We start from the raw sequence: 21,732 nt of genomic DNA, 5'->3' as shown, positions 1-21,732 counted from the left end.
GGACACAAGAAATACGAGGTCTCTCTTGTCCCTCCCCGATTGTGACTTAATAAATCTCTCCCAGGCTTGTCTTTTCAATCCACACACTTACAACATTACAGTAAGCCTAATAATCATACGAAAAAGATAAAGCTGCAGAGAAGAAAAAAGGAGATTGAAAATGGAACAAGCAAAAGCTGCAGATGGATATCTGCCAAAGTAGCGCTCTAATCGTTTGACATGACAGAAGAGGAAAAATCTGGATGTTAGTGCAGTGCTCTGCTGCCATCCAGCAGCAAACAGCAGTATGGCAAAGTGTTTGATCTTATACAGCAATACAAAGACAGAGTATTATTTTCTCTTGGAAAGTTCTGGGTAATCCTACACTTCCCAGACTCTCACACTTAATGAGATGTTAGATTCTCACTTAATGTGTTTTTACAACTTAACAGAGTTCCACTTTTAATAGTTCCTATTGCTTCAATGCTTAAGAATATGTATGCTACAAAAGAAAATACACATACTTTACTTTCATCCCCTGAATTAAGCATTTCTTCATACAGACATGACCATTAAAACAGCTAACTCAGTAGTATTAAGCTCTGTGTCGAACCAGTCGAACAACAAATGACTTTCCTCCACCCTGCCTCTGATTGTGTGTGATTTCAGACAATTATATTTCCATTAGCTTCTCGAAGCTGTCCCTGTTTTCACCAGTCTTGACTGGACTTCTGTTTTATGAATTTAAGGCACAAGAAGTAAAGCAAAATAAAGCCCAGACAGACCGCCACCAGGACCAAGTAGCAGGAGAACAGCGGGTACTGGTTCATTTTCATGGCCTCCACAACCTGCAACACAAACATGCGACTTTTATCCTTTCATGTCTCTGTAAATATGCTATTAGTTCAGCTATCAGCGTTGTCACTCACGTGTATGCCATCTACGTTGATAGTGATGTTTCCAATGGTAACGGGGTACTTATTGCCTCTGAACTGCACCTGCAGCATCCCCTCAAAACCCCAACGCATGAAGGAGGAGTAAGAGAGCCATGAAGCCACTGGAAGGGATAAACATGAATACCATGGAGATGTTATTTTTATTACCTATATCTAATCAAGCTATGTTCTAGTGCTTCATGTATTCTCTTAGTCTTTTCTGTTGAGAGCACAAATCTGTTTCCTCACCCAGCCACATGTTCTCCAGGCTGATGACAAAACCTCCGGTCAAATAGAAGACTGTGAACAAAGAGTTGCCCATGAAAGCAGAGGTCTGCAGGGTGGGAAGTGCAGCAGCCACAAATAGAGCCATGGACCGGCTGCAGTAAACCATCAGCCACACTAAAGAGAAGTTGAGAAGAAAACGGTCTGGAGCCTCGTTTAACCCTGCCAGCCAATAAATAGGCAGACCATAAACCAAAGTGAACACACAGTGTTCTGGTAGCTCCCCCAGGACCTGAAAGAAGAGACGATTTCTATTCAGATCAACAGATGATGCAGAAAAACACACATATTCTGTGTTATCTCATATGTTTGCATACGTTCACATTCCAGTGCTGTGTTAGGGTCAGGTGGCCCCAGCATGGAGCAAGTCTGACCCCTGCTGGAGATGATGTTTTAGAAGCAGGGTTTACCTTGGCAAAGAAGTACGAGGTGACAGAGTACATGCCGTCCTCCAGCTCGTGATAGAGCATGGCTCTCTCGGTGTGACCTGCAGAGGATATTATTCAGTCACTGCAGCAGGTGCAGAATTATAAACCGATTAAAATTCTTGTTTTGTGGTTGTCAAAATGTTTTGTTAAGTTTAAATGTATTTGACATGATCAATTTAAAAGTCTTTGGTATCTGAGTCATGAGTTTACTTAGAATCAGTTTTACAACTCTTGATATAGTGTGACTTTGACCTGACTTAAAGACCTTGACTTTAGTCGCTGTTTTCTGTTTTGCTACGTCTGCAGCTGTTTGTACTTGAATATTCCAAGAACTACGCGTGTCTGCAGCAACTACCTTCTACAACACTGTCTGATAACTTTACGATGCTGTTCCAGACCACATTAGCTGGTCCAGTTAGATGTCCCACCACAGCTCTGCAGTATGAATTTGATTAACATCTCTGCATTTCTTGTTTTCCTGCTTCTTCAATCCTTTCACTTTGTGCAGAAAACTTGTGAATTTTTAAAGATGCATTGTGCATGATTGTGTTCCACAGAATTTTGAGCAAAGTTTGTACCATTCCCCACATGTATGGTTGTCCTTCATGGGGAAAAATAGTTAAAAGCAGTTTTTGATTGAGACTTTTTTTTATTTAATTTTGGTCCACATTATCCTTCATTTAAAATTGCAGATGGCTCAAACGACTTCTCATCAGTGGCATTCCTTGAGTTTTACTCACTTTGGCAGTAAAATAAATGTAATAAAATAACCACAGAGTTGAAAATGTTAGTTTTAACTGGGAGATTAAATATTAAATGGGACTGGGAGAACGCTTTGGGGATTTTCTTGATAGAGTTGGAGATGCTTGGCTTTTATATTTTAACACAGCTTATAATTTGAAAGTTCTGTCTTTTTTTTTTTTTTCTTTAACCCATAAAAATCCAACCAATGGAAAAAATGATACGATACGACCAACAAAATCTTTCTTTTGTATATTTAAAAAATGCAGAATACAAATGTACTAAATTATTTTAGGGATATTTACCATTTATTACCATGTGATGTGTCGATTTTTTATAGTATAATCTTCTTTCTGGTGTCCATTGAGGGGCAGAAGACAAAAAATCTGATTGTGTTCCACAGAATTTTGAGCAAAGTTTGTACCATGAAGTGATGCCAAATGTCTCTGAAACTGTATGTATCATTTATGTCACACTGGGTTCTTATGGGATAAAGTAAATTTGTCCTTCAACTTGTTTTTTATATACACATAGTCATGAACTGAGTTTTTCAAAACTTCTAACATAGTTTGTTCTGTACATCATGCTTCAAACATTAAAAGTTATTGAAATATCAGATGGGATTAACACAGTTTTATCTTTGCATGCCTACATTTAGCTATGACATCCAGCACCACAGCGAATGGGGTGAGAGCTCCGATCATGTAGAGGAGGGCCACTGTGTCCTGAATGTTCAGACGCTGCTCTCCTGCCCCGTAGTACAGAAAACCGACCAGCAGTGACATGAGGAGGGCCTCGAAGCCGTGAACCAACAAGGTGACCAGGTCTCTGTAGTCATTATATAAGTGGCGCCTGAGGAAGAGCAGAGGACAGGTTGGTATTGTGTGACCTTCAGAGTCCTGTGGTTCATTCCTGTGAGCTCTTACCTGATGAGGATGGTAAACTGGTGAAGTCTGCCAGGCAGTCTGTTTCTTTCTTTGGAAACGGTGATTACTTCCTCTGCTTCTTTCCTGTTTGGCTGCTGAGTGTTGCTGCACAAGAAGAGAAACAGTTAGGGAGCGTGAGTTTTGTCCAGACTGAGATTATTAAAGGTGAGATGATTCGTCAGAATGCGGGTGTTCCCCATTTACTTCCATGCAGAATGCTGGACAGCAATATTCAGTAATTATCTTTGCAGGACTTGTTTACAATAATGACAAAATGAGGCTGTAAAATCAACAACATGAGAGGAAAAAGTACTTTATTTTACTGCTCAATACATTTTACTCAAGCAGCTTTCTGAAACTTATTTTCTTTTTAGTGGAATATATAAAAATATATTTCATACATAAAAATATATTTTAAAAACAAACATCTGAGAAGCTTTAATTATACTTAACTCAGCTCTATGCAAGTAGATAGATAGATAGATAGACAGACAGACAGACAGACAGACAGACAGACAGACAGACAGACAGACAGACAGATAGATAGATAGATAGATAGATAGATAGATAGATAGATAGATAGATAGATAGATAGATAGATAGATAGTAGTGGTGGGAAAATCAAATTGAAAATTGGGATTTTTTTTTTCTTGACAATTTTAAAATCGACTTTTTGTTAAAAAAAAAAAAAAAAAAAAAAAAAAAAAAAATTCCAAATAAATAAAAATAATCCATGATAAAATTTTTATTGGTTTTTTTTTTTTTTTTTTTAAATCTTTTTACTTGTCTTCTTGGGCATTATAGCAGCAGAATAATGGTCTGGCTACTGTGTTTCCCAATTGAAATCAAGAAAAAATGACGAGCAAAAAAAAAAGTTTTATACATTTATTTAGTGTTTAATCTACAATAGATAGATAGATGGATGGATAGATGGATGGATAGACGGATAGATGGATAGATAGATGGATAGATAGATATCTACCTGTCTCTTTGTGTCGTGTTGCTTTCCGACGGTTTCCACATGTGGTCATCAGTATCTTGAACCTTTTCTGCAAACTTCTCAGCCAAAAGTCTAGCTCGCTCCAGACACTCAGCCTCTTGCTCTGGACTGCGGCAGTCTATACTGATCAGGTCAACTGGGAACAGCAACAAAGATAGTTATAATAGTTTAATGTTGATGAAGAACATAGCAATTTCCTAATGATGTCTATCATCAACATGCACATAAATGTGTGCTGTCGGCAGAAACTTTCAGACAGTGCTGATGAAAAAAAAGAGCCAATTCACTGATCAATGTGTCAATATTCACACCAACCATAGAAGTCAGAAGGGTTGCAGTATCGTGGGCAGGGGTACCCCAGGGCAGTGAAGTAAGGCACCATGTCACGAGCTGCACCGCAGTACACAGCTGAACCTGAAGACAGCAGCACAACAAGATCGAAGAGCTGGAAGATGTCTGATCGGGGCTGGTGGACGGACAGCAGGACCAAACGGTTTCCACGGGCCAGGCGGGACAGTGTGATAACCAGGTTGTGAGCTGTGAAACTGTCCAAACCTGATGTGGGCTCATCCAGGATCAGAATCCCTGCAAGGTGAGAAACCAGTTCAGCAACTGCTGAAACAAACAGGGCTGACTGCCTGCTCATTTGTTCACAATCCCAGACTTTAATATTATTTCTGGTAAATCCCTTTCTGTCTTAAATACTCTGTTTTAGCTGCAAACCTACTGGAAAAGTCCAACATACTAACTGAGCAGGTTGACTGTCAGATCTTTCAGATAATTCAGGAGCATTTTTTTGTTGTTCAATAGAACACTTCAGTTTGACATGATTTATTACTTTAACCATCAAAATGTACAAACAACCACATAATTGCCTAAATAAATGCAAAGGAAACAAAAGGTGTCTTTTTATTTGATTTTTTTAAAACTTGTTTCTGCTAAAAACCTTGACAAACTTACAGAAATCAGAACAAATAAAAAGCCTACAAAACAGACGATTAACACTTTTATATGTAATTGTTTTTAAATTAAAGAGTAAATATTAGATAAGAAATATTCTGAGTAATAATGTTTAAAACTAGATACTGGTTTAGGTTATAAATATTTAGAGATACAGCCTGTGTGTTAAAGGTTTTATTACTGTATCATATTAGATTAATACATAATGCAGGATATAGAGACCATACAAATAAACTCTTTTTATTAACAGAAGCTCAAAATCTTCAGATTTGATTAAGTTTAAAACAGCCCAAATAATATTCAGAGCCAATATAATTAAATAATATCAATATATATATATATATATATATATATATATATATATATATATATATATATATATATATATATATATATATATATATATATATATATATAATGAACATAATAAATATAATAATTCCAAATAATACTGACGATTTGTTTTAGCAGGGGTTACGGGGGGTTAGAGGGTTATGGTTTGGGAGGATAGCTATGTGTAGCATGTGCAGCGTGTAGGAAGAACTTCAATATACAGTATGTGTGTTTTAATGTCAGGGGTAAAATTATGGAACAGCTTAACTGATCAATGAAAGGAAAGTAAAACCATGTAACAGTTTAAGAGAAGGTACAAAATGCAAATATTATTAAATATAAGCTTGAAGAACACAAAGGAAATGTTGATGAGACAGTATTTGAAGCCAGAAGTATTTTGTGGAAATCTTTACTTTTTTGTTTATTTATTTATTTTCTTTTTATTGTGAAGTGAGATATTTTAGTGAAATGGAGTTGGAGTATTACTGTGTGTCGTAGAAATGGGATGAGACTGTATAAGTTTAGATCTCATTCTGCTTCAACAAACTTAATATAAGACTTTACTTCTGCTGCTCCTTCTTTCATTCAAGTTTAAGAAATGTTTTAAAATTTGTTTTGATTTATTGAAAGAAATTAAATTAAAAAAAAAAAAACCTTGAATGGAATAAATGTGTCTTTAGAAAGCTTGTGCAGAACTTGACAAGATTTATTTTATGTGAATCAAGCCTATCAGACCAGGGAAACATCAGCATTGTGACACTTCAGGTCTGGAATTTGACATCTGAGTAACAAAACTTCTGTTTGTTTGTTTTTTTAAACAGAATCCAGTCTTATGATGACATTTCAAATCATTTTACATAAAAAATGAAGGTTTTAACAGGGTCTCTCTCTCTCTCTCTCTCTCTCTCTCTCTCTCTCTCTTTGTGTTTCTCACCAGGGTTCCAGAGAAGCTGCACAGCTATACTGACTCTCCTTCTCTCCCCTCCAGAAACACCCCTCACGTAGTCATTTCCCACTCTGGTGTGTGCACACTGCCGCAGCCGCAGCTCTGCAATGACATCGTCCACCTGCAGCAGACAACAGCAGGAAGAGTTAATCGACATAAATCTTCTTCAAGACTGTTATCAAATATAGTACGTTGCTATGAAGCAGCTGAAAATGTGTGAATTCACCCTTTAACTCTTACCCTCTGGTCCCTCTGAGCTTGTGTGAAGTGAGTGGGGAGCCTCAGTTTGGCTACAAAGCTCAGAGTCTCCCGGACGGTGAGGTGAGGAAGAAGACGGTCGTCTTGGCGGACATGAGCTATGCTTTTCTTCACCAACTGTGGCGTGTTGGGCTTCCCGTTGATCAGGATCTGACCAGAAGTCATCTTGCCGCCCTCATCCCGACAAGTTATTATATCCAGCAGCGACGTCTTGCCACAGCCTAAGAGAAGACGAGCGCTTATACACAGCAAAATCATAAGAAATCAAAGCTCAGGAATGAGTTTCAGCGGAACCATGAACATTTGTCCACTTGTCTACCTTCCTTTCTACTTTTTTGTCTAACATGTCTTGACCAGCATTGAAGCAAGCAGCATGTATGCTGCATATTCTGTTAACACAACCTCCATCTGCTCATCTGTTTTCTTAACAGCTTGTTGCAATTAATGGATACAACAAAGCTGGAATCTATCCCAGCCATCACTGGGCGAAAGGGAGGGTACACCCTGGACAGGTCACCAGTTCATCACAGGTTCTCAAATCCAGTCCACAGGCCCCGCATGTTTTAGACATATACCTCCTACAAAGCACCTGAGTCACATTATTGAACTTCCTTATTAAGTTCTTTGAAATAAAGGGCTTGTTAACAGGCTGCATTCAGGTGTGTTAAAGTAGGGTTGCCTATAAAACATACAGGGAAGGGGGGCCTGAGGACCAGAATTGAGAAACACTGGATTAACACAATCTCATTCCTTAAAATGTTCCACTAATAACACAAACCAGCCTACAGTATACCTACAATCAACTAAAGCAAACTCTACATTCACCATCTCGATTTGAAGCAGCAGCGTTTTCCCACCTGAACTGCCAATGACAGCCAGCATCTGTCCGCTGTGAACTCTCAGGCTGAGCTTGCTGATGGTCATCTGCTTGTTTCCTTTTATCTCCCACGGCAGTTTGAACTCCGACAACCTCTCATACCAGGGGATCTGAGCTGCCGTGTCCACCTGGAAACACGCAGGCACATTTACACATTGATACATTTACATACATGCATGTAGTAGAGGTAGGAAGAGACGCTGGAAGCCACCTCATAGTGCAGGTCGTTGACCTCCAGCTCGTTGCACCCTCCGCTGTAGGTGAAGTAGAGACTGCTGTCCTCTTCGCATGAGAACAGCTCCATGTCTTGGTGCTGTTGAAGATGTTGCAGTAAAACCATAAGATGTTTTTTTTTATTTATTTCTGTTCATGTTATTAATAAAGGACAAATTGCAACAGAAACTTTAAGAATCCTCCTAAACTATGTTGTAGTTTAGTTCCTTCCCTGGCACAGATTTATCATTTTAATTACATGTTAGCGGGACAAATAACTGCACAGTTTACACACAATAGCAGAGAATCATTTCTTACATGTAACGAAGGTTCGGCACACTTCAAAATCTTCTTTGGGTGATGTGTAGAATATTTTGTCCTGTATGTGTTTTTTCTGTTATATTAGGATGCATCCGCTTGTGTGTTTGTGTAAATAATGATCATATGAGAACGGGGTTACACATTAATAAGCACTAGATGGTATTATAACATGTCATGAAGCACTGCACAGCGAAAAGACCCCTGTTTCATCAGAGAATTTGTGCTGATAATTACTCTTAATATTTATTAACTGTGAACTCTTATTTTTACATTATTTATGTAAACTATTCCCAGTATAAATTGATTACTGTCTCTGACCGAAAGGCATGACAGCATTTTTACAGCATTAGTTTTATGTATTTACTAAAAACGATGATTGGAAGCGAGCTGCACGTCTTTAAGATTTGATTCCAAGTACGACAATAACAGCATCAACATGCAACAATTACAGTTTTAACCAATGGAAACAGGTTGTACAAGTCTTTTAATGAGTAATTATAGAGAAGATGGAAGTTTGACGGCATATTAAGTGAAATTTAAACACAAATTTGATTTCATTAGTTTTTTATGCACTTAGCAACAACCAAGTCCTGTAAAAGAGCGTAAAAGTTGAATTTTAATTTGTTTATTTTGTCCTGACTGACCTGTGAGCTGCTGTTTTTATGATTGAGGGAAATTTCTTCGTCCATGATGATGTAATCTGTGGGATCAGGTCTGTAGGGTCAAAAGGTCATATGCCTCCTGTCCACTCTTTGTTTTTTTGGGGAATATTCTCTTTTGTTGGGATATTCGCCGTTTCTTTCCCTCTTCCGTTGTTTATTTCTCTGTTCGGTAAACTCCAGTCCAGCTGAAGATCTCCTCTTGTACCTCACAGGCCTTCTTTCTTAAGACGTCCAAGTTCATGTCATGTCAGTTCTTCACCAGCTCTCTCCTGGCCGTCATAGCGGTTCCAGATGCAGCCCACAACAAGCAAACTGAGCAGAGACTGAAAGCTTGTCAGTCTACTCAGCATGAGGGTTTTTTTTTCTTTCTCTTTACAGAAGTCCAGATCAAAGTTCTTTGAGATAACACACCATTCACTGTGTTCACTGTGTTTTCATGGCTCAGATCAACACTGCTGACCTCGCACTGTTGCTCAGTACGGCAAACAGGTGCACAGAAACAAAGTCTGGACTTAAAGAATATTAAAAAAAAAACTAATGTGAAGCAGACTTGATTCAGTTCTCATTTGGACTGGAGCAATGAGCAGATTTTACTCTATGCAAGCGATGGAGGCACAGAACGGGACTAAAAGTAGGGAATCTTTCAGGTTTGTGTCGGAGGAGAAGCGGGATGTGAGGATAGACGGTGGAGAGGAGCAATCGGCGCCGTTCTGTTCTCTCAGTGTCAGTAAGATCTCCTACACTGTCAGGTAAATGCTGCAAAAACAGGCTGAACTAGACACGCACATGAGCTGCTTCAAGTCAAACTAATTGTAATCTTAAAGCAACTTTTATTTAAAAACAGACTAATTAATGCCTGTTAGCACAGCACTAACCTTTCAGCAAGGAATATTACAATAAGACGGGTCCTAAAGTACTACTTGTGAATGTGTGTGTGTGTGTGTGTGTGTGTGTGTGTGTGTGTGTGTGTATGTGTGTGTGTGTATGTGTGTGTGCGTGCTTTAGTGAGCGTGTAGGACCATGGTGGGACTTGCCCTCCTGCAGGAAGCAATGGACCCGTCAGATCCTCAATGATGTCTCCTTCCACGTAGACAGTGGGCAGATAATGGGCATACTGGGCAACTCAGGTTCACACTCCCCTGATTATTCTAAGACTAAATATTTTAACCATTTCATGCATGCATTAATAAAAAATAATGTCATATTATTTTAGATACAGTATTTTACTTCTAGACATGTGCTTTTTAGTTTATTAGTGATATTTTGAATTTATTTGATTTATTTTAAAGGTGAAGTATGTAAGATTTTCAATATAAAAAAAAATTAACTAAAAAAATAACTACAATCATAATTAGATAGTTTTTTTTAACATGTAGGTTCCAGTCTGTCCATATTTGATGCGTTATTAAACTACAAGTTTAATTAATGACAAATGACAAAAAGCACTTTTTTTTTTTTACTGGTAGGCAAACATTTAAGAAGGGTATCTGTCATTAATTAAACTTGTAATTTAATAACACATCAAATATGGACAAACTGGAACCTACATGTTTTAAAAAACTATCTAATTATGATTGTAGTTATTTTTTTAGTTAATTTAAAGAAAAAAAAAATTAAAAATCTTACATACTCCACCTTTAATGTACTTTCAATATATAATCATAATTATATTATGTAGATGTTTTATAAACTATTGCTGTATCATTTTGTTTTCCTGTTTATCAAAGAGGCAAATTTGCACCAATACAATGTATATATTTATATTCAGTTGTATTTTATATTTATTCATTCTTAGGTGAGTGGTAATGTATTGGATGACTCACTAACATCCACTAAAATGCTTCATTTACAAATATACCACCCTCATTAATGAATATGCAAGAAAAAATCTTGTAAACAGGTGTCCACCATAGTGACCACTGTGCATGAAAGGGTTAAATATAATTACACAAAGTCATTATAATTCTTTTAAGCATTTTAAAGTGCACAACAGACCCAGTTATTGTGCACATAATGTGCAGTATGAGTGAATATGTGTGTTTTTCTTTGTGTGTGTGTGTGTGTTAACTTTGCATTGCAAAGGCTCAGGGAAGACAACACTGTTGGATGCCATCTCAGGAAGGATTGGAAACAATGGTACACTGTTGGGTGAGATCTTCATTAATGGCAGAAAGCTGAAAAGAGAGGAGTACCAGGACTGCTTCTCCTACGTCCTGCAGGTAACACCCAACACCCAACACCCAACACCGATCACAAAAACTACATCTCCTTTGACATTCCTGACTGCATCTTCAGGATCAACAACACACAATGGAAGCAACTTCAGAACTGCTCTCAGAGTTGTAAAACATCTTTGTAAAACAACATATATTCAAGAGAAGTTAACAGCTTATTTTTTTTACTTCATTCCCCTCCAAGAAAGTTTATACACTTTAAAATTGTCATGTAGTTCTACTAACCACCACAAATACTAGATCACAAACTTAATAAACACACTACTTTGCATAAACTCCAGAAAAGCTGCCCGGGCTTCTGTATGAAATTAACTTAAGACCCTTGATAGCCTCCTCATGCTCTTAATCTTTCAATGAGAGGTGCTCATGTGTATCCAAAGCCTGAATTAAAAACACTGGTTTAAAACTGCATTCGCTTCCTTTCAAATCATATTTCTCTTTTTGCTGATAGCACCCCTGCCTCCACCTCTTCTCTGCTCTCTAAGCCTCGTCATTAACTTCCACTGCTAAGCCATAGATGAGGAGCTGATATGAGCTCCTGATATTAAAGTCATTCAGATGAGAGAACAAAGCAGAGTGGGATTGGGAAGCAAGCCATGTGTTAATTGAGGCAGGCAGCAGGTTCAGCTGCTTGAAGCTGTGTGTGTGTGTGTGTGTGTGTGTGTGTGTGTGCAAGTGTGTTTGCGTGTGCATGCATATCTAAAGGAAAGGTATATTACAGATGAGCTGTACAGGCATCCATGAACACACAAGTATAAAGCGCACTGCTGAATGTGTCCTATATCAATTTATTTACAGGGATGAGCCACAAAGGCAAAGAAAAAAAGTGAATTAAAGTAGTGTTTTTTATAACCTGCAAAGGAGTGAAGGTAAGCTATAGCTTTAGCAGTGGAAGTCAAACCATTTAAGTCCAGACCCATGAAAAAATAGCAAGAAAAGTTCAATTTTTTATTATGTGGTCTTAACAAAATGTAACAAAAAATTAACAGTTTTTTGGGGGGATTTTTTTTTTTTATTTATTACCATATTGTGATATATCTGAATATTATAGTGTAATCTTCTATGTCCTGGTAAATATTAGTGGGCAGAAGATAAGTAATGGATTGTGTTCAACAGAATTTCAAGCAAATTTTTTACCACCAAATGATGTAAAATTTCTGAATATGTATGCATCAAATATGTCACTTTGGGCTCTATAGGATTAAACTCCTGTCTTCACTGCACTTGAGAAATTTCACTATGTCAACTCACTTGGCTCAAATTAACGGATCATTTTATTGTTCTAAATGGTGAAGCTTAATAAGGAGGTCATATTGTCATCAAATAAGATTGTATGAAACAAGATGGGTAAAAATGTGAAGCATAATTCTTCCCTTAAGCTCATAAAGGCTTTTAGAGAATTGTATGAGGAATGACCAGACCATTAGGAACACTCTTGGCTTTTTTGCATGGAGATCGCTGTGCAGAAACCAGTAAAGTTTAAGAAAAGATTCTGGTATTAAAAAATGAAAACATGTAAACCCCTTATTTCTCATTCCCAATGTAAAAATTGAGTGTTATAACTTTCTGAATCACTAAGTTGCCACATGTTTCCCTCACCGGATCTCTCATTTTGTTACTATTTTCTCCTCTTTTTTTGATTCGGTTTTGTGCTGTTTTTCTTTTCCAGAGTGATAACTTGCTGAGTTATTTGACAGTGGAGGAGACTCTGACCTACACAGCCCAGCTGGCCCTGCGGAAGCACTCGGCTGAGGCAATCAAGAAAAAGGTGACTTGTTTGAGCTTTCACCGGCCTTTTCACTTTATCTCTTCTCTTTCTTTAGCTTAAACTTTGACTTTTTTTTTTTAATATTTAAAGAAAACAATCAGAAAAATAACTAGTTATGATTCTTTAAGGAAGATTTATGTTCATTAGGAAATCAGGAAAACTCATGCTTTATTTGTTTTTGCTTGTCCATAACTCATTTTATCAAAAGCAAATCAGTCTGAAATATTTCACAAGGCAGTGATACACTGGCATAACCACTAGTTATACAAATTATTAATAATAATTTTATTTGTCATCTTGCCTTTGACCACTGGCTCATGTGTAGGTGTCTGCAGTGATGGCTGAGTTGAGTCTGAGTCATGTGGCGCACAGTGTTATCGGAGGTCGGGTTTTTCCAGGCATCTCTGGTGGTGAGAGGAGGAGGGTCTCCATAGCCAGCCAATTACTTCAGGACCCAAGTAAGTTCCTCCTCTGCTGGGATGCATCTGGGAAGAGTCCTTAACAACGTATGACTTCCAGAAAAAGCTGTTATTGCAAATTAAGATCACAACAATGAAGTGAACTGAGTTGAAATAACATTTTATCCCTTAAATTCTAAAGTTTTTACAGAAAAGGATGTAAAATAGAAAATATGAATTGGAAGTTTGAAGCTTTGCACCACGTGGGACATAGATTTTACAAAAAATGCTGCAAGTTGGTATTAAAAAGATGCCCTTAAAAGATAGATACGCAGTTATTCAAGTCTGTCTTGTAAAAATAGTCCAAAATTCTTGGGAATATAGTTTAGGAAATGGTAGTCAACACGTGCAGACCATGATGAAGTTTGAAGTTAACCTTAAAATTTACACATTTGATATATCAACTTTAAATTTTTAGCATCAAATTCTCCATGAACCAAACTGAACCAATTCAACTTGATGTTTTTGGAATTTTTGAAAATTTATTGGAAATTTTTACCAAATATTTACCAAGACTTCAATACAGAAGTAGAAACCAGAGAACGGATCGCATGCTCTGCAGACTCAAAAATTTGTGATTCAACAGTTCAATTCAACACTTTATTTGTCCTGGAGGGGCATGAGGAGCAGCATCATCAAAATATCAGACAAAACATCAGACAACATAAGGAACATTGGCTTGTGTTGTTGGTATTTGAGAGTTGCCACAAATCTCAGAAGGCCAACAAAGACTGTACCCAAATATCTGCACTACCCCACCACCGCCACAGATTCCTCATGAATGGTGGTAGTAACAGCGCCTTCCAGATGCCTCTGCTCACTTGAGACTGTCACAATCACCTCTTTAGCTTTAGCTGAATTCACCTGGAGGCAGGTGCCTTCACACCAGGTGACAAAGTCCTGAAGTAGAACTATGGTGTGGTTTGGGAGCAGAGAGCAAAGATAGCAAGATGGTGTCATCAGCTAATTTGACAGTTTGGCCGAGTGGACGTGCAGTCATCAGTGTAGAGGATGCAAAGCGGAGGCGACAGGACACAGCCTTGTGGGGAGTCGCTGGAAGTGTGGAGGATGTCAGAGTACAAACCATTAACACCAACTATCTGTGACCAGTTAGTCAAAAAATCAGTTATCCTCAAGGTGAGCTGGTGAGCTAAACTAAAGTTTATTTACGTCCTGGCTACGGATGTGAGGCTGCTTGGCATCAAATGCAGATGAGAAGTCTGCAAACAAAAGCTTGGCGATAGTCTTGGGGGGTCTCTAAATGTGTATGGATGGTCTCTGAGATGAATGGGAGCACCGTCCACTCCCATGCAGGTCCTGTATGCGAACTGCAGTGGGTGATGAAATCTCTCCATCAGCTTCATCACCAAGGAGTTTTGGGCCACAGGCCTCAGGTCATTTAATGCTTCAGTAAGGCCCTTCTTGGGGCGGGAACGTCTCCATTCCAGGGCTCTGTGCAGCAGTTTATGGAAGTCTGAAACAGTTACTGGAATACCTCCCCCAGCTACTCAGCAATGCTTAGGGTCCGCCCACAGATGTTATCAGGCTCAGCGACAGTGTTGGATTTTGTCCTCCAGAGGACTCTCACCAGCTCCTCCCTGCTGAAGGTGATGGTTGAATCACCAGGGTGAAGTCTGGAGATGGTTGATGTTCTGTATTATTGTTCTTGAGTTGAGATGTTTGGATAAAGACGTCGTACCGCAGCAATCAACCTGAAGGGGTTTACCACTAATTTGTACAGTTCACACACCATGCTCGCCATACGCCATGCTCTTAAGGCCTAGGAGGAGGCCTTCACTTAGTTCTTATAACCAAGCTTGGCCTTTATCACACAGATGGCTGAAACAAACTTCTGAGCAAATGCTGTGGCTTTTGTACTTAGAATTGCATTGGAAAGTGAGTTTTTCTTTGAATATGCAGAGTAAACAGTAAGTAAAACTATTAACATACTACTTGTTTACATGTCAAGACATACTTCTCTCCTTACCAAGGTGCTTATCAGCTCATTATGTTCCACATATAAATGTGAGAAACGAGACTTTACTGAGAAGAAACTTCCCCACATGACCTGTCTCTCACCTCAAGAGTTTTAAAGTCTGCACTGGAAGAAAACAAAAGAATCTAAGTATAAGGGGACTAAGGAGAGGACAGAGACAGGGATGAAGGAAGAGATGGAGAAGAGTATTAAAGGACTCGGTTATCACACTATGAAAGGAATGAGCAGAAACCCACCTCAGTGTGTGTGTGTGTACGCGCATGTGCTCATCCCAGGTGTAGTTTATCAGGTCTGTGGTCCTCTAGGGAGGATGAAGGGTCTTAGTCCTCATTCAGGATTAAATGGCTATGAACATACACACACAGGAACTCAGAGTCACGCACAGAGTAATGAGGAGTTCCCATTCGCTGCCTCTCCAATCAACCAGGAAATGAATTAATCTCACAATTAAAGCATCTGCTAATTCCACCCTGCTTTCATAATGCAAAGAGGCAATCTTTTAATTGTCCTAATTAGAGTAATTAACTAAAAATAAGAGAACTCACTTATCTTCACAAGTTAGCCCCACAGAGAGTCCCTCATGTGCCCTTTAATAAGATCATTTAAAAGTTTCCAACTTTGAAAAAAAAAAAAAAAAAAGTTGCTGTCCTGCCTTTTACTTGTGTGTTTGACTGTGTGACAATGACGGCGGTGAGGTCATTGGGATGATGTTGTTGCAGGAGTGATCCTATTGGATGAGCCAACCACCGGCCTGGACAGCATGACTGCCAATCAGATCGTGGTGTTGCTGGCGGAGCTGGCCAGGAGGAACCGTATCGTCATAGTAACCATCCATCAGCCACGCTCAGAGCTCTTCAGGGTGAGTTTCCAGATGAAAAAGAGGAAATAAATAGGCAACTGATGCTTTCTTTAAAAGATAGACACAGTCGGTTTGGTTTTCATTCCTATATGTAAATGCAAACACTTTTTTTTTTTTTTTTTTTTTATTTGTCTGAACTACTGGCATCTAACAAAAAACTGGGAGTTAAAAACAATGTTTTAATTAAGAAATACAGGCTTATTAAACTGTTAGAGGGAATAAATTGGCCCGTGGGATGTGTTCATCTGTTATCTGACAATAAAACACAGATTGGGAGTTATACGTTGAGATATTTGGTAATGTATATTGGCCTCTCAGGTGTTCAGCAGGATAGCAATAATGAGCCGTGGAGAGTTGGTATTCTGTGGGCAACCAGAGGAGATGGTGGACTTCTTCAGCCAGTGTGGATATGAGTGTCCAGAGTACTGCAATCCCTTTGATATATACGGTATTACACTCACATAGCTACATTTGAACACATTTTAAAACATTTTAAATTGGATGAATATCTAAGGACTCTTTGTGGTAGCATCTGCATTAAAACATTCACACTGCATGTTGTCTAACAGTTGACTTTACCTCGGTGGACACGCGCAGCAGCGAGAGAGAAGCAGCCACATTCAACCGCATGCACGAGATTACTTCATCCTATCAGACGTCTGCCATCTACCAGAACATGTTGAGCCAAATGGAGCAAAGCCTTCAGCAATCAGACAAGCCAGCCATCCCCTATAAGAGCAAAGAATCACCCAGCGGTGCAGCCAAACTTGAAGTTCTGTTCAGGTCCGTGTTGAAAGGAGCCTTCAGTCCTTGTTAGTGTCTGTAAACACCAAATAAAAACTCCAGCGATAGAAGGGTTTTTCCTAGAAATAGAGATTAAACATGCAGCAGTATTACTGTCTTAACTGAGATCAAATAAAGCAAAGTAGTAATAATTCTTTATTATTCATTTAATGTGCTTGTCTGTGTATTCACATGTGTGTTTTGCATTTTAGGCGCACACTAAGAAACCTTTCCAGAGACAGGATGGGTGTTCTGATGCGTCTGTCCCAGAACCTGATATATGGCCTATTTGTGGCCTTCTTCGTCATGCATTTAGATGAAGACGTCACCAAGGGTGCTGTGCAGGACCGTATTGGCATCATCTATCAGTGTGTTGGTGCTTCACCCTACACTGGCATGCTCAACGCCGTTGCTCTCTGTGAGTTTCAACATCAAACATCAATGAAGCGGGAAGACTTTATTTTTACTTTTCTTGGCTTAAAATAATCAGATTTGAGTGGTTACACATATTAAGGTGACATTACAAGGCTAATAAAAAAGATGTGACTGACACAAACACCTTTTAAATATCTGCCTGAGCTGGATACAATGACATATTGGAAATTCTGAGGTGAACGAGTGCAATGATCTGGGTAAAAGTGGTGTGTTACTCAACCTTTTGTCAGATAGGGCGCTTTAAACATCCTTATCTCAGCTGAATGACCTTGCTTATCGCTTGTACAGAAGGCAAAAGTGGTTTTCTGTCTGCATTACTTTTGTTCCTTTTAGCAAAAATACGTAGTTAAGTGTAGAATTTGTGTGCTTAAAGTGCTTCAAAATACAAGATTAAGTTATTAGTTAAGTTTGATCAAAGAATTCACTTTAAGAATTAGAAAAAGATGCATTTATAAAGCAAAAACCTTTCAACCAGAAACTTTAATTTAAATTAATTGATAAAATTTGAAGAGGACTAAACGTTGATTAGCTGCAACATAACAACTAATACAATCGGAGTGATCTCTGGAAGAAGTTCTCGTGGGAAACTGCTCTGAAAATCATGTAGATCAGACTTTAACAGGATTGCTGACCCTGTCACACTGCTAAAAATATTCAGGAATGGTTTGAAGAGAATGTATTTGCTAGTTTTTTGGGGGGGAGGGTTTGCACTTTTTAAAAGTGTATTTTGGCAGATATGAGAAAACCCCTGCAGAAAGTATTTCTGGACTATATTTAGGGGTTAATAAGTGTCACTCCCTGTTGGAGTTCAACAAATCTGAGTGCCTTTTTACCTACAAACCTACACTGCCTGCATCTATTTGATCCTGTGAGTGACGTGTTCATGGTTTGCACTTATATACGCTTCTGTGCCAAGCAATCCCGAATAAAAGTGTTCAAATATTTAGACAGACAAAAAGAAGGGAAAAAACTACATTAAAGCTACATTTAGTTGAATCTGAGATCTTTAAACATCTTTAAACCAACATCACAGATCTGAGGATAGAAGTCACAACTATGTGAACTATTTTAGATTTCTATGCCAAATTTACACCATAATGCATGATAAATCTTAATTTTTAAGTTAGGTGATGGTTGGTGGTTAACTCTTTTAGTGACAGTATTTTCATAAGTTGCCATGCCTTGGGGGAATTTTTTATCTCACTTGTATGTTAATGTTATTTCAGTGTCATACACAAACCATATATTTTTTTTATCATTTTTAATTTATTCATTCAAACTATAAGAGTTTATATGTATAAATGAAGGATTATGACAGTATTGTTAAGATCTTCGGAACAAATCAACTGCGCTTTATGGTTCTTGCTGTAATAAACTGAGGATAAGAGAAGCAATAAAACCATGGACTTGGGAAAAATCAAATCCTTTTAGCACCCAAACAATCAGAGGTAGTGATTAGTTTATCACTCTGACCTTTAATCTCACAGATAACAGCCGATGGAACAAACTGAGATGCATCATTTAAAGAACCTGCTTTACTTCGAAAAGGAAAGATTTCCCGAAGGCCTTTAGATGATCCTGGTGTTCATCTCAATGTTTTTAAGTTATATATTGTGATGTAAAACGTTCAGTTTAACCATGCATGTGTCAATGTCCTGACAGTAAGCTGGATAATTAAAAGTACATTGTCGCCTAATTTCCACACAGACTGTTTTAATATTCCTCTTCTCTTTCCCACTAGCTACACAACATGTTGAACTTCTGTCTTTATATCAACAGTCCCTGCACTGCGAGCCATCAGTGATCAGGAGAGTCAGGACGGCCTGTACAGTAAATGGCAAATGTTTTTGGCCTACATTGTCCACATCCTTCCTTTCAGCATCCTGAGCGTCTTCATCTTTGCATCTTTCCTTTACTGGTGGGTAAGAAATGTAAAAACAAAAAAACTGCACATTTTGCCTTAGCAGATATTTTCATTTATTCATTTCATCTTCACCGTCACTGAGAATTTAATAGGTTTTGTGTTGAGAACTAACTCTTGTTGCCTCCTGTGTGTCCCTGCATGCTGCTCCTCTCTCAGGACGGTGGGGATGCATCCGGAGAGTTTGCGCTTCTTATGTTTCACTGCTGTAGTTCTAGTCCCACATATTATAGGTAAGCTGATAAGATGAAGAGTAAAAGATCATTACTGCACACCTGCTTGTCCATGTGATGCTTTCTCACATGGACAAAGCCTGTACTTACAACCACGTTTATTAAAAAATATTTCTGTTATCATGTTTATCTTTAATACAACGCTGTTGTCAGTTTTAGTGCTTCAGTACATTAATATGCATTTAAATTAAGAGAAGCTGTTAATGTCCCATTACTACAGTTTTAAGATGTTAGTTTAATTTTTTTTTAAATATTTTTTTTTTTTTTTTTCTTTTAATTATGATTTTGGTACATTTTCTCAGGTGAACTGCTGACTGTGGTGCTATTAGGGGTCGTTCAAGACCCCAACATGGTCAACACTGGTGTGGCTTTACTCAATATTGCAGGCATCTTGGTGGGATCTGGCTTCCTTAGGTGAGATTGGTTGTAAAGTTTAAGTCATTTGATGTGAAGCCATGTGGGATGTGGGCATGTAATAACGTTTTCAGCTCCTTATTGACAGTGAAGGTATTATATTGACCTATACTAACCTCCTCTCCTCTTCCTCTCAACAGAAGCACCGAGCAGATGCCTACAGTATTTCAGTGGCTCAGTTATCTGACCTTCCAGAAATATAGCTGTGAGCTGCTCATAGTCACAGAGTTCCACGATCTTGAATTTACATGCAGTAAGTTCTCATCGCACCATCCTCAGTGTCTACTTAAAGATTATAAAGGGACGGGGAATTCTGATTATAGAATAGTTTACAAGTTTTATGTACCTGTTATAACATTAGTGAATTGACTGCTATCTCTGGCAACAGCTTTATGATTATAAGTAGTCTGGAAAGCCTTTCTTTAAAAGGTTGGCTTGACATTATTCCAGTTAGTGAAAATATTAATGTTTTCCTGCAGAAAATTGTAGTTTTTGGACCACAATTTAAACTTATAGGATAAAGTACACAGTAAAAGACTACAGAATATTAGCAAAAACATTTGCTGAACATCTGCAACAATGCTGAAAGAGTTTGAGACAATTCTCATTAAGAATTTTGCTGTATAATCACAGTTCAATGTTCAAGGACGCCTGGCAGGTTATGTAGTAATTTGCATTAGGCACTAAGGATTCATTGTTTGGTTTGTAACTAACTAAACTTGCCAAACATCTCTAAGTTTTTTCTGTTTTTTTTGTTGTTACAGATGTTACTAAACCCTTACCAGGTGCGTGTTTGGTCACTCAAGGCAATCAGATCATTGATCAAGGCTATCCTGGTGCGCTATCTCGATTCACACTAGACTTTATCCTGCTGTACTCCTTCCTCCCTGCCTTGGTTCTGCTGGGTATAATCGGCTACAAGATCAGAGACAAGCTTGTGCGTCACTAAAACCTCTGACAAGTTTTTGTAGGATAATGGCTTTTTTACGTCAGCTGAAATGGTAAAAACATATTGACTGTATGATGTTCAAAGTGAACTGAAGAACTGTGGCTTCAGCTGATAATATTTTAACCATTCTCTCCTACTTTAGAAGAATACTTTTGTTAAAGCACTTTAAATTTTTAAGTATGAAGTATTAAGTTGCCTCAGACACAAACACGAGTGCTGGTGTGTGATGGAAAATAAGATTTAAAACAAGGGCACGGCATGTACTTCTTAAGCTTCCTTGTTCTTTTTCCTTTACACTCATACATTCAATTCCAAAATTTAAGCTAATTTAAAACAGTCAAATTTGACATATTTTATTAGATTTTCACCTTTAATGTGTAATATTTTCTCATTTAATAATGTGTAATTTCTTCATACATCAGTATTTTAAGCTTTTATTGAAAACGTTTATATGCATTCAGTCTTTAACTTGCAGCTGCTTTAATTTTTCAGACACTTATATGACTTTTTAAAGAAAGCTGATTTATTTTCTATTGATTGTATGTTAAAAATTTATATACACTCAGTGCTTTCATAACATAATTGCTATTGCTTTGCGAGTCTATCTCTGTGTGAATATGCATCTGTAAGTAAAAAATTTGGTCCTGGAAATGCCTACTGCAGTAAAAACTACTCACAGATAGTGACAGAACTACAATATTATACTACAAGATTAGTTCTGAGTTCCACAGCAGGTGTTAAAATAACTCGCAATGGTACCATTATTCAGAATTTAGTCACAAAACTTTACACATGTAAGGATGAAGAGAGCTTAGTTC

At 38.0% G+C, this 21,732-nt stretch overlaps 2 protein-coding genes across 2 annotated transcripts; one reads left to right on the top strand and one right to left on the bottom strand.

Annotated features, from left to right (window-relative positions):
• Window positions 1-689: 689 nt before the first annotated feature.
• On the bottom strand, window positions 690-8,008 carry abcg8 (ATP-binding cassette, sub-family G (WHITE), member 8; the record flags this gene model as incomplete). Its single annotated transcript, XM_079248829.1, has 12 exons — window positions 690-827; window positions 909-1,036; window positions 1,164-1,431; window positions 1,610-1,686; window positions 3,021-3,220; window positions 3,295-3,399; window positions 4,277-4,430; window positions 4,610-4,879; window positions 6,522-6,654; window positions 6,774-7,012; window positions 7,649-7,796; window positions 7,880-8,008. 12 exons carry the CDS (start codon window positions 8,006-8,008, stop codon window positions 690-692), a joined length of 1,989 nt encoding a protein of 662 aa, XP_079104955.1.
• A 1,435-nt stretch (window positions 8,009-9,443) lies between these two features.
• Window positions 9,444-20,914, top strand: abcg5 (ATP-binding cassette, sub-family G (WHITE), member 5; the record flags this gene model as incomplete). Its single annotated transcript, XM_079248470.1, has 14 exons — window positions 9,444-9,613; window positions 9,870-9,991; window positions 10,947-11,083; window positions 12,768-12,866; window positions 13,192-13,324; window positions 16,040-16,179; window positions 16,498-16,627; window positions 16,749-16,962; window positions 17,175-17,380; window positions 19,177-19,315; window positions 19,478-19,551; window positions 19,854-19,965; window positions 20,106-20,218; window positions 20,730-20,914. 14 exons carry the CDS (start codon window positions 9,444-9,446, stop codon window positions 20,912-20,914), a joined length of 1,974 nt encoding a protein of 657 aa, XP_079104596.1.
• Window positions 20,915-21,732: the final 818 nt, after the last annotated feature.

The sequence above is a fragment of the Telmatherina bonti genome, assembly GCF_933228915.1.
Source record: "Telmatherina bonti genome assembly, chromosome: 11".
Taxonomy (NCBI): domain Eukaryota; kingdom Metazoa; phylum Chordata; class Actinopteri; order Atheriniformes; family Telmatherinidae; genus Telmatherina; species Telmatherina bonti.
The sequence above is the reverse complement of the archived record's forward strand: the minus strand, read 5'-3'. Positions and strand labels throughout refer to the sequence as shown.